General features: G+C 38.8%; 1 protein-coding gene across 1 annotated transcript in view; it reads left to right on the top strand.

Annotated features, from left to right (window-relative positions):
- The window catches only part of DIPK1A (divergent protein kinase domain 1A), a 35,821-nt gene that overhangs the window by 21,121 nt on the left and 1,139 nt on the right, over nt 1-13,561 (top strand). The window contains exons 2-3 of the mRNA XM_024743579.1: nt 4,809-4,916; nt 12,422-12,598. Of these exons, the coding sequence (XP_024599347.1) occupies nt 4,809-4,916; nt 12,422-12,598 (285 nt within the window). The remainder of the gene's footprint in view (nt 1-4,808; nt 4,917-12,421; nt 12,599-13,561) is intronic.

Raw genomic sequence — 13,561 nt, 5'->3', positions numbered from 1 at the left:
ATATGTCTTAGTTCTGTATCACATTTTATAACCTACTTTGTTTTTAAGGATTCATTTGGTTTGTATCTTTCTCTAGAGGATGTATATTTCTATGTTTTACACGTGTTCCTTTTGATAATTTAGGAAGGTTTGTATTCAGATTTTAGCTCTTCTAGTGGTTAGCCTTATACTATAACTTTTAAAAGTATACTTTATCCTTTATTGCTTTAGACCATATCTATTTATTCCCCACTACAAGCAATGACAAAATTATTATACTTCCATCCATCCCATCTCCTTTACTCCACCTAACTTTAATTAATATATTATCATTATTAGTTCTTCAACTAGTCATCTCTATACTTTTGAATATACTTCTGTCTCTGTTATTTGATTTATAAGATAGAAATATTATCTTTTTATAAATTTATTTATTTATTTTTGGCTGCGTTGGGTCTTCGTTGCTGCGCGCGGGCTTTCTCTAGTTGCGGCGAGTGGGTGCTACTCTTCGTTGCGGTGCGCGGGCTTCTCATTGCGGTGGCTTCTCTTGTTGCGGAGCATGGGCTCTAGTTGCGCAGGCTTCACTAGTTTTGGCTCCCGGGCTTCAGTAGCTGTGGCTCGTGGGCTCTAGAGCACAGGCTCAGTAGTTGTGGCGCACGAGCTTAGTTGCTCCGCAGCATGTGGGATCTTCCCAGACCAGGGTTCAAACCCATGTCCCGTGAACTGGCAGGCGGATTCTTAACCACTCTGCCACCAGGGAAGCCCAATATTATCTTTTCACCTTGGATATTAAAGATAAGGAAATCAGGGACTTCCCTGGTGGTCCAGTGGTAAATAATCCACCTTCCAGTGCAGTGGACGCAGGTTCGATCCCTGGTCGAGGAACTAAGATCCCACATGCCACAGGCAACTAAGCCCACATGCCACAACTACTGAGCTCGTGTGCCTCAACGAGAGAGACCCCGTGCCACAGACTACCGAGCCCATGTGCTCTGGAACCCGCGTGCCACAACTAAAGAGAAGCCGGACACCGCAACTAGAGAGAAACCCGAGCAGACCACGTGCCATGACGAAAAGATCCTGCATGCCTCAACAAAGATTCCATGTGCCTCAACTAAGACCCGACTCAACCAAAAAAAAGGGGGCGGGGGGATAAATAAATAAAATAAACATTTAAAAAATAATAAAGGTAAGGAAATCAACATCCTTTTGCCATCTCTCATCTTCCATCTCTCCTTCTTGGTTCTTGTTAATTTTATTAGTTTTACTGGTATAATTTATAATACTAACATTCTGAACAATATACAGTAGTAATTAAGAGAAGGAGCTCTGGAACCAGACTGCCTAGGTTGGAATCTTGGCTTTATCATTTTGTAGCTTGAGCAAGTTACTTAGCTATTTCTGTTTCCTTATTCTTACAATGGCTATAACAATAGGTTCTACCTCACAGGGCTATTGTCATAATAAAAGTACAGCACTGGAACAGTGCCTGACACATGGTAAGTATCTAGTAACTACCATATACTATATTAACAATTATTATGAAATAGATTTCCACAGTTGTTTTCATCCCAGTCCTACATTTCAACTGGCTTACATGTTCAGTTTCTCTGTTCATCTCTTGGTTGCCTAAAATTCATTCTCTAATAGTTCTTCAAGAGTTGCTAATGGGAATTCTATCTTCTGATCCTTACATGTTCAAAAACATTTAACACCTTTTACTTGAAAGAAAGTTTGGCTATGGAGAATAAGAAGAGCTATTTTGAGCACTTATTGAAATCACAGGTGATCTATCCTCATTAAACCATTATAGCTCATAATAATGCTATAAATCAAGTAGTAGGTACATCCCCTTTTACAAATGAGAAAATTAGGACACAGGCAGGTCACACTTCCTTTCTCAGACTTTGCTGGCATTGCACCACTGTTATCTACCTTTGAATGTGGCTATGGAGAAATCTGAGGCCAATCTGATTTATTTCCCCTTAAAAGTGTCTTGATCTTTTTGCCTGGATGTTCAAAGAATTATTTATTTTTGAAGTCCAGTAAAATTCAATGGGATATGTCACAGGGGTCATTCTGTGTCAGTTTCCTTGGGACAGTGTGTATCCTTTCAATCTGTAGATTAAAGACTTCTCTCACTTCCATGAAGTTCTCTTGAATTCTACTTTGATTATTTTTTTTTCTATGTGTTCTATTCTCCCTCCTGTGGACATGCTGGATATCCTTTGTCTTCTATATCTATAATTTTATCTCAAATTCTTTTTAGTTCTTTTTAAATTTCCATTTCATTTTGCTCACTTTTTCAACCTAGCCCTCATAAGTCTTACTATGTTGTTATTTTTGTCTGCCCCCCCTTTTCCCCATTCATAATGTGACTTTAATTTCTTCGATTTTTTTCTTTTTCTTAATTTTTGAGTTCTGCTTGCTTATTTTACATTTACTTCTTTTGTCTCTCATTATGTCTTCTGCTTTGAGACATTATTTTAAACTGTTTCATTAAGTCCTTTGAATTCATAACAGTATGTTTGGTGTGCTTCATGGCAGTATTTTTCTGGAAAATTTCTTTATTTGACATGTCCTTTTCCTATTCCTTTCCTCCTTTTCCTTGTACATTTGCTGTATAGATCTCCTGCTTGTTTTCTTTTGAGTATTACTCATTACTGAATGAAAGGAGTTCTTCAACCACTATGTGCAAGAAGCAACTGGGACAGTGAAATGAGCAAGTGGTGAAACTTCTGTGGCCCAGAGTTAGTGTGTGTGTGTGTGTGTGTGCGGGGGGGTAAAAGAGAAAAAAAGATAAGATGGGGACACTCACACAGATTGGTTTAGCCTGTCTATCTCCCCAGCAACTACAGAGATGCTCATAATATAGTCTCTCCCAATGCTTAGTTTATTTACAGACTGCCTCCAACATAGATAACATTTTTAAGGATTTTATCAATCAGCACTGCCTTGCCCCGCTACTTTACAATGCCAAATAGAGTCCTTGGAAGTTCCCACAGCTTGTGCCCCTTAAACTTTCATTGCAAACCAGAGTGATGGTTCTGTTCCTCTGGTGTACCACCTATTTAGTGCTCCGCCAACTTTGTCTGAGAAGTGAGGTCACAGCAGGTATTTAATCTCAGCATCCTTCTGTACTCTGCTGTAATTTTCACTGTATTTTGCAGGCCATCCTCATTTATTGTGCCTTAGGGTTACACTGGTACCTTATTTTGTCAAAGCGTTTGGTTTCCTTTTTTTTTTTTTTCGGCTGTGCCACATGGCTTGTAGGATCGTAGTTCCTTGACCAGGGATTGAACCCGGGCCCTCGGCAGTGAGAGCTAAGGGTCCTAACTGCTGGACTGCCAGGGAATTCCCATCTTTTTCTTTTTTGGGGGCAATATAAAAGATGACAAGATGACAGACGTGACTTAATTTTGTTATTTTAAAATATTTTGGTATTTAAAACTTTATTTTTTATTTTAAAATTGAGCCGTTTTTAAAAATTGAATGCCTACCTTCTCACAGAGAGTGGGTACCTCAGGCCACGCTAAGTGGGAAAAACAGTTTCAAAATTCTATGCACACCCTAGTCACAACAAGATCTCTCATCATTATATAGCTAGTAAGGAGCAGAGCTTGTATTCAAATCCAAGTCTGTCCTGATCCAAAGCCTGAATTCTTTTCATCATAGAACTTTCTCTTAAAGAATATAGATATCTCTTTATGGTGTCTTTAATATGTTTTTTCTTTTTTAAATTTTAATTTTCTTGGTGTATAGTTGATTTACAATGTGTTAGTTTTAGGTGTACAGCAAAGTGATTCAGTTATACATATACATATATTCTTTTTTAGATTGTTTTCTCTTAAAGGTTATCACAGAATATTGAGTAGAGTTCCCTGTGCTATATACAGTATGTCCTTGTTGGTTATCTATCTTATATATAGTAGTGTGTGTGTGTTCATCCCAAGCTCCTGATTTATCCCTCCCCCCTCTGTCCCCTTTGGTAACCATAAGTTTGTTTTTGATATCTGTAAGACTGTTTCTGTTCTATAAATAAGTTCATTTGTATCTTTTTTTTGGATTCCACATGTAAGTGATATCATATGACATCTGTCTTTCTCTTTCTGACTTACTTCACTTAGTATGATAATCTCTAGGTCCATCCATGTTGCTGCAAATGGCATTATTTCATTATTTTTTATGGCTGAGTAATATTCCATTATATATATGCCACATCTTCTTTATTCATTCCTCTGTCGATGGACATTTAGGTTGCTTCCATGTCTTGGATATTATAAACAGTGCTGCAGTGAACACTGGGGTGCATGTATCTTTTCAGATTATGGTTTTCTCCGGATATGTGCCCAGGAGTGGGATTGCTGGATCATATGGTAATTCTATTTTTAGTTTTTTAAGGGACCTCCATACTGTTCTCCATAGTGGCTGTATCAATTTACATTCCCACCAACAGTGCCAGAGGGTTCCCTTTTCTCCACACCCTCTCTAGCAGTTACTGTTTGTAGATTTTTTGATGTTGGCCATTCTGACTGCTGTGAGGTGACATCTCATTGTAGTTTTGATTTGCAGTTCTCTGATGATTAATAATGTTGAGCATTCCTTCATGTGTTTGTTGGCAATCTGTATATCCTCTTTGGAGAAATGTCTATTTAGATCTTCTGCCCATTTTTTGATTGGGTTGTTTTTTTTTTGACATAGAGCTGCATGAGCTGTTTGTATATTTTGGAGATTAATCCTTTGTCAATTGCTTAATTTGCAAATATTTTAATATGTTTCTTCTTAAGAACATTTTTCTATTAACTACTTTTCTATTTCCTGGTTTTTAGTGTGACAAGTACAAGACTGGAGTTATTGATGGGCCCGCATGTAATAGCCTTTGTGTCACAGAAACTCTTTACTTTGGAAAATGCTTATCGACCAAGCCCAACAATCAGGTATGGACATTATGAATAAACAGTCCAGATTTATGGTGCTCTCTGATTTTACCTTAAACTAAATTAAAGCATTGTTAAGAGCATTCTTGAACTAGAACTTTAGGACATTTTAAATACTTCAATTGTGCATGCGTTGATTCACTCATCCAACAGATGTTTATAAATCCCCTATTCCCAGCATGTTCCAGACACTGTTTTAGTTATTAGGAAAATAGTGGTGATTAAGATAGATAACTTCCCTGTGAGTCACATTATTCCAGAGGGATGGGGAACATAAACAGTTGATAGATAAATAAATAAGCAAGGAAATTACAGAACGTAGTGTGTTTTATATAGGTTGTACACAGGATGGGTTGATGAAAAATGTAGGGGATGGTGAGGGTAGAAATATGCTTTAGAAGAGGTGAACAGGGAGAACCTTTCTAAGATAAAATTTGAGCTTATACCTGAATGAAGAATTAAACTAGAGGCATGGGCAGAGGACATGATGAGCTAAATCATAAAAGAAGAACTATAAGTAGCTGATAAGCATAATGAAAAAAATGTTCTACCTCACCTATCATCAAAGAAATATAAATTAAAACAATAGGACACCATTGTGCTAGAAGAAAATACAACAAAACATCAAAACCGGGACTTCTCTGGTGGCGCAGTGGTTAAGAATCCGCCTGCCAATGCAGGGGACACAGGTTCGGTCCCTGGTCCAGGAAGATCCCACATGCCGCGGAGCAGCTAAGCCTGTGCACTACAACTACTGAGCCTGCGCTCTAGAGCCCATGAGCCACAACTACTGAGCCCGCATGCCACAACTACTGAAGCCCGCACGCCTAGAGCCTGTGCTCCACAACAAGAGAAGCCACCACAATGCGAAGCCGGCGCACCACAACGAAGAGTAGCCCCCGCTTGCTGTAACTAAAGAAAGCCCGTGTGCAGCAATGAAGACCCAATGCAGACTAAATAAATAAATAAAATTTATTTTTTAAAAAAGTTAAAATCCATTGGAAAGATATAACTTGATAGCTTCCATCACTAGTTATTAATAGATTCTAGAACAGATCTCTAAGCAGTTCCTTAAGTAGCACGATATCCTAAGGTAAAAGCAAGTGCAATCAACCTTCTAACACTTTCTTTTTAAATCTTTTAAAAAACACTTCCTAGGGACTTCCCTAGTGGCACAGTGGTTAAGAATCCGCCTGCCAATGCAGGGGACATGGGTTCAAGCCCTGGTCCGGGAAGATCCCGCATGCCGCGGAGCAGCTAAGCCCATGTGCCACAACTACTGAGCCAGTACTCTAGAGCCCGCGAGCCACAACTACTGAGCCTACGTGCCACAACTACTGAAGCCTGCATGCCTAGAGCCCATGCTCTGCAACAAGGGAAGCCACCGCAATAAGAAGCCCGCGCACCACAATGAAGAGTAGCCCCTGCTCTCTGCAACTAGAGAAAGCCCGCGTGCAGCAATGAAGACCCAGCACAGCCAAAAATAAATAAATAAAATAATTTTTTTTTAAATGAAGCAAATATGGCAAAAGCTTAAGGTCTGTTATGAAGATAGTAGGTACACAGGTGTTTGTTATATTGTTTTCTATATGTCAACATTGTTCTAAGAACTTTTCATGTATTTCTCTTTGATCCTCACAACCTCCCTATGAAAGAGGTATTATCATTATTTCCATTTTATTGTTAAAGAAACTGAGGCAAGAGAGGTCACAAGGTTAAGAAGCTTGCAGAGCAGGTTTGCACTGCAACGAAGAGTTGTCCCCACTTGCTGCAACTAGAGAAAACCTGCACGCAGCAACGAAGACCCAATGCAGCCAAAAATAAATAAATTAAATAAATAAATTTATAAAGAAAAAGCAATCAACACTGGTTATCCTTGGGCAGTGGAATATTGCATAATTTTTATGTTCATCTTTTTTCTTCAAATTATTTCTAAATTTCCAATATAAATACTCATTCATCTTATAGAAATTTTAAATAGATTTTAAGTCTACACTACTAGCCATGTTTTAGAGGATTTCTGAAATAAAGTCCAATATTTAAGTATCTACTATGTGCTAGGTACTGCTTAAGGCATTGGGAGAGACCATGGGGAATAAGACAAACAAAGCCTCTGGCCTCATATGCCTTATGTTTCATGTGAAAGAGGACAGATGATAAAAGAGTCAATAAAGAAATAAGATCATTTCAAGGACTTCCTCGTGGTGCAGTGGTTAGGAATCTGCCTGCCAATGCAGGGGACACGGGTTTGATCCCTGGTCCGGGAATATCCTACATGCCACGGAGCAACTAAGCCCGTGCACCACAGCTCCTGAGCTTGCCCTCTAGAGCCCACGAGCCACAACTACTGAAGCCCACGTGTCACAACTACTGAAGCCCGCGCGCCTAGAGCCCATGCTCTGCAACAAGAGAAGCCACTGCAATGAGAAGCCAGTGCACTGCAACGAAGAGTATCCCTTGCTCGCTGCAACTAGAGAAAGCCCGCGCATAGCAACAAAGACCCAACGCAGCCAGTAGATAAATAAATAAATAAATAAGTAAAAAATTTTAAAAGATATAAGATAATTTCAGACATTGGTAAGGGCTGTGAAGAAAATAAAATGGGGTCATGGGTTAGAGAGTGACCTGTGATGGAAGAGGGACCTATTTTAGGTAGGGGGTTGGGGAAGGCCTCCCTAAAGTGACATCTGGGCTGAGACTTGAATGTTGTGAAGGAACCAGCCGTATGAAGATCGGTGAGAGTGCATTCCAGGCAAAACCAACAGCAAGTGAAGGAGGTCATGAAACAGGAATAATGCTGATAGGTTCAAGGAACATAGAGAAGAGACATGTAGATGGGATATAGAGACCCAGGGAGTAAGTGATAAAGGTCAGGTTGGAGAAGCAGGCCAGCTCGTAAGAAGCCTAGCAGACAATGAAAAGGGCTTTGGACTTTATTCTGATTGAATTAGAGGGTTTGACGCAGAGGAGTGATTAATATTATTACCAATTAATATGGTCATATTTGGTTTTTATATATAAGCATGACTAGACTGCCTGGGTTAATATGTTGGCTTTGCCACTATTGTATTCCCTTCATCATGCTGCTTCACTTCTTTCTGCTTCAGTTTCTCTATCAGTTAAATCAGGATAATAATAGTATCTACTGCATAAGGTTGTTATAAGGAGTAAGATAAATTAGTAGACTGTAGCACAGAGTAAAGCACCATATAATGTTAGTTTGATAAATAGCTAGATAGTTAATAGTGACTAATTCTGGGAATTAGAGAAATGGGTGTAGAACTTTTCCTTTTATCTTTCTGTGTAATTTGACTTTTAAAAAATTATATTTACATCTATAAACACATTAGAAATATGAAAGATCTCAAATAAACAGCCAAACTTTACAACATAAGGAATTATAAAATGAAGAGCAAACTAAACCCAAACCTAGCAGAAGGAAGGAAATAGAGAATAGAAAAACAATAATAAAGAAATAATAATAAAGAAAATATATGAAGAATATAAAGAAAATCAATGAAACCAAAAGTTGGTTCTTTGAAAAGGTCAACAAAATTTGACAAACCTTTAGCTAGATGGACTGAGAAACAGAGAAGACTCAAATAACTAAAATCAGAAATGAAGCGGGGACATTACTATCAGTTCTACATAAATAAAAAAGATTATATGAGAGTACAGTGAACAATTTTACACCGACAAATTGGATAATCTAGATGAAATGGGCAAATTCCTAGAAACACAAAACCTACTAAGAAATAGAAAATCTGCATAGACCCATAACTAGTAAGGAGACTGAATTGGTAATCAGGCCTCCCAACAAGAAAAACCCTGCACGTGTGGGCTTCACTGGTAAATTCTACCAAACATTTAAAGAAGAGCTAGCACCAGTCCTTCTTTCTTTTGGCTGCGCCACGAGGCATGTAGGATCCTAGTTCCCCAAACAAGGATCAAATCCATGCCCCCTGCAGTGGAAGCTCGGAGCCCCAACCACTGGCTGCTGGACCAGCAGGGAAGTCCCACATTAATCCTTATTAACTTTTGCTGGTTCAACATGTGAAAATTGAGCAGTGTAATACACCAAATAAACAGAATGAAGGAGAAAAAAAGGATCATCGCAATCGATGCAGAAAAGGCATTTGACAAAATTCATGATAAAAACACACAGCAAACTAGGAATAGAAGGAATAGAATTTAGGAACGTACTGAAAACACTTATGTGAAAAACCCACAGTTAACATCATACTCAATAGTGAAAGACTGAAAGCTTTTCATCTAAGAACAAGGCAAGGATGCCCACTTTCACCACTTCTATTCAACATAGTACTGGAAGTTCTGGCCAGATCAATTAAACAAAGAAATAAAAGGTATCCAAATGGGAAAGGAAAAAGTAAAATTATCTCTGTTGACAGAGAATATGATTTTATTTGTAGAAAAACCTAAAGATTCCACAAAAAAATCATTAGAACTAATAAATGAATTCAAAGTCCACACACAAAAATCAATTGCATCTCTATACACTAACAATGAACAATCCAGAAAAGAAATTAAGAAAACCATTGCATTTATACTTGCATCAAAAAGAATACTTAGGAATTAACTTAACCAAGGAGGTGAAAGACTTGTACAGTGAAAACTTCAAAACATTGCTGAAAGAAATTAAAGACATAAACAAATGTAATCACATCCCATGTTCATAGATTGGAAGACAATATTTTTAAGATGTTAATGTTACCCAGCGTGATCAAGAGTCAGTGCAAAAAAAAAAAAGAGTCAGTGCAATCCTGAGCAAAATCCCAAAGACAATTTTTTGCAGAAAGAGAAAAAGTCCTGAAATTCGTATGCAATCTCAAGGGACCCTAAATAGCCAAAACAATCCTGAAAAAAATACCAGAAAGCTGGAGGACTCACTTCCTGATTTCAAATCTTACTATAAAGCTGCAGTAATCAAACAATGTGGTAGTGGAATAAGGATGGATATATAGACCAATGGAATAGAACAGAGAGCCCTCACATATATGGTCAAATGATTCTTTCTTTTTTTTTTTTTTTGGCTGCATTGGGTCTTTGTTGCTGCGCACGAGCTTTTTCTAGTTGCAGCGAGTAGGAGCTACTCTTCATTGCAGTGCATGAGCTTCTCATTGCAGTAGCTTCTCTTGTTGCGGAGCTCGGGCTGTAGGCATGCAGGCTTCAGTAGTTGCAGCACATGGGCTCAGTAGTTGTGGCTCGTGAGCTTAGTTGCTCCGCGGCATGTGGGATCTTCCCGGACCTGGGATCGAACCCGTGTCCCCTGCATTGGCAGGCAGATTCTTAACCACTGTGCCACCAAGGAAGTCCCTCAAATGATTTTTGACAAGGGTGCTAAGACCATTCAATAGGAAAAGGACTGTCTTTTCAACAGATGGTACTGGGAAAGCTGGATATACACATGCAAAAGAATGAAGGTGGACCCTTACCTAACACCATTCTCAAAATTTAAGTCAAAATGGATCAAAGATCTAATGGTAAGAACTAAAACTATAAAACTCTTAGGGACTCCCCTGGTGGCGCAGTGGTTAAGACTCTGTGCTCCCAATGCAGGGGGCCTGGGTTCGATCCCTGGTCAGGGAACTAGATCCCACATACATGCTGCAACTAAGGAGCCCTCCTACCGCAACTAAGACCTGGCACAACCAGATAAATAAATAAATATTTTGAAAAATAAAAAATAAATAAAACTCTTAGATGAAAACATAGGGCAAAAGCTTCGTGACATTGGATTTGGCAATTATTTCTTGCATATGACTCCAAAGCCACAGGCAACAAAAGAAAAAATAGACAAATTGTACTTCATGAAAATTTTTAAATATTGTGCATCAAAAGACAATATCAGTAGAATAAAAAAGAAGCTCACAGGGCTTCCCTGGTGGCGCAGTGGTTGAGAGTCTGCCTGCCGATGCGGGGGACACGGGTTCGTGCCCCGGTCCGGGAGGATCCCACATGCCGCGGAGCGGCTGGGCCCGTGAGCCATGGCCGCTGGGCCTGCGCGTCCGGAGCCTGTGCTCCGCAGCGGGAGAGGCCACAGCAGTGAGAGGCCCGCGTACCGCAAAAAAAAAAAAAGAAGCTCACAGAATGGGAGGAAATATTTGCAAATCATATATCTGATAAGGGATTAATATATAGAATATATAGAGGGCTCCTAAAACTCAACAACAAAAAAACAAACAGCCGGATTCATTCTCGAAAAAGGTATACAAATGTGCAATAAGTGCATGAAAAGATGCTCAGCATCACTGGTCATTAGGGAAATGCAAACCAAAACCACAATTAGGGAATTTTTTGGCAGTACAGTGGTTAGGACTTTGCACTTTCACTGCCGACACGTGGGTTCGATACATGGTCGGAGAACTAAGAAAAAAAAAGCACACGGTGAGATACCACCTCACACCCATCAGGATGGCTACTATCAAAAAAACCAGAAAGGAAGGATTGCTACGTGTCCTTGGAATCATTTTCTGGTTGTATAGAGAGTGTGAAATATTGACAAGTGGTAAAACAACGCAGGACAAGCATTGCTCAGTAAAATAAACTCTGTGAGTTTATTCTGGAAAAAAAAAAAGAAAATAACAAGTGTTGGCAATAAGGCAGAAAAACTGGAACCCACTGTTGGTGGGAATGTAAAATGGTGTAGCTGCTGAGAAAAACAGGTTGGCAGCTCCTCAAAAAATTAAAAGTAGCATGACCCTATGATTCAGAAATTCCACTTCTGGGTATATATGTAAAAGAATTGAAATCAGGATCTCGAAGAGATATTTGTATATCCATGTTCATAATATTCACAACAGCTAAAACATGGAAGCAACCCAAGTGTCAATCAGTGGATGAAAGGAAATGCAAAATGTGGGATATTCCTTCAATGTAATAGTATTCAGCTTTAAAAAGGAAGGAAATTGTGATACATGCTACAATGTGGATAAACCTTCAGGACATTATGAAATAAGCCAGTCACAAAAGGACAGATTCTGTATGATTCCACTTATATGAGATACTTAGAGTGAGTAGTCAAAATCATAAAGACAGAAAGTGGACTGGTGATGAGCTGGGGGCTGGGGGAAGAAGGGGAACAGGGAGTAGAGAGTTTCAATTTTACAAAATGAAAAGAGTTCTGGAGACAGATGGTGGTGATGGTAGCACAACCTCATGAATCTAATACCACTGAACTGTATGTTAAAAATAGTTAAGATGGTAAATTTTCTATTTTTGATGTTTTACAATTAAAAAATGGAAAATAATAAAACTGATGACCATGGTCAAAAATATATATATATATTTAGGTATGCGATACTTTTATAATTTAAAAAAATTAAGGAAAAAAGCTTTGAAGTATGATTTCAAATTTGCAATTCAGGAAGTCAGCTCAATCTATGTTTGTTGCTTTTGTGTTTTTTTAAGAGGAGGACACTAAAAATATCATGGTAGATTAGAGTTTTCTACTCTGCCTAAAGCATAACTTGTCATTCTTTTCACAGATGTATTTAGGGATTTGGGATAATCTACCAGGTGTTGTGAAATGTCAAATGGAACAAGCACTTCATCTTGATTTTGGAACTGAATTGGAACCAAGGAAAGAAATAGTGCTATTTGATAAGCCAACTAGGGGAACTACTGTACAGAAATTCAAAGAAATGGTCTACAGTCTCTTTAAAGTAAGTATATGCATTCACATGTTGCTAGTGTGAAGTGGTACTCTTCTGGCAGCTGGCAGGACCTCATTCTAAGCCATAAAAATGTTGGTATTCTTTGACCTATATCAGGGACTCTATCTTGAGGAAATAATTCAAAGAAAAAAATGTATGGAGGGTGTTTAACATTACTTACTATCGCTAAAAATGTCCAGATGTGAGTTCATTAAGTAGCTGGGCTGCTCTATAGCTTGACATTAAAACTGATACACTTTTTTTAAAAAGGTGAAATAAAATTTGTAGACTGATTGCAATTTTTTTTTTTTTGCGGTACACGGGCCTCTCTCACTGTTGTGGCCTCTCCCGTTGCGGAGCACAGGCTCTGGACGCGCAGGCTAGCGGCCATGGCTCACCGGCCCAGCCGCTCCGCGGCATGTGGGATCTTCCCAGACCGGGGCACGAACCCTTGTCCCCTGCATCGGCAGGCAGACTCTCAACCACTGCGCCACCAGGGAAGCCCGCAAATTATTTTTTTAATTTAAAGAAATACTCAGAGATTAAATAGAAGTATGAAAATATTGGGAATTCCCTGGGTCCAGTGGTTAGGACTCCGCACTTTCACTGCCAAGGGTGCAGGTTCGAGAACTGGTCGGGGAACTTTCGCAAGCCACGTGGCACGGCCAAAAAACAATGAAAATAATTACACTTTTGGAAAGAATCTTTTTCTCATTTTTATTGCTCTTATATTTTAACTCAAAATCTTTCTTTTCTTTGAACAGTTTACAGTTTTAGACTGTTTTATGCTAGAGAGTCTCCACAGGGAAATACTTATAGCATTCATTATTGGAACACCTTGAATAAAATAATAACAATTACAAAATAGGAGAAAATAATTTGTAGTTGACCTGTTAACTTTGGATATGGGCAAATTACACTGCAATTTTGCAAGTAAGTATGAATAAGACAAAGATTAATTAATGGCTTGGT

The sequence above is a fragment of the Neophocaena asiaeorientalis genome, unplaced genomic scaffold (assembly GCF_003031525.2).
Source record: "Neophocaena asiaeorientalis asiaeorientalis breed wild unplaced genomic scaffold, Neophocaena_asiaeorientalis_V1.1 scaffold317, whole genome shotgun sequence".
Taxonomy (NCBI): Eukaryota; Metazoa; Chordata; class Mammalia; order Artiodactyla; family Phocoenidae; genus Neophocaena; species Neophocaena asiaeorientalis.
Note: the sequence above shows the minus strand (reverse complement) of the source record. Positions and strands in the feature narration are given on the sequence as shown.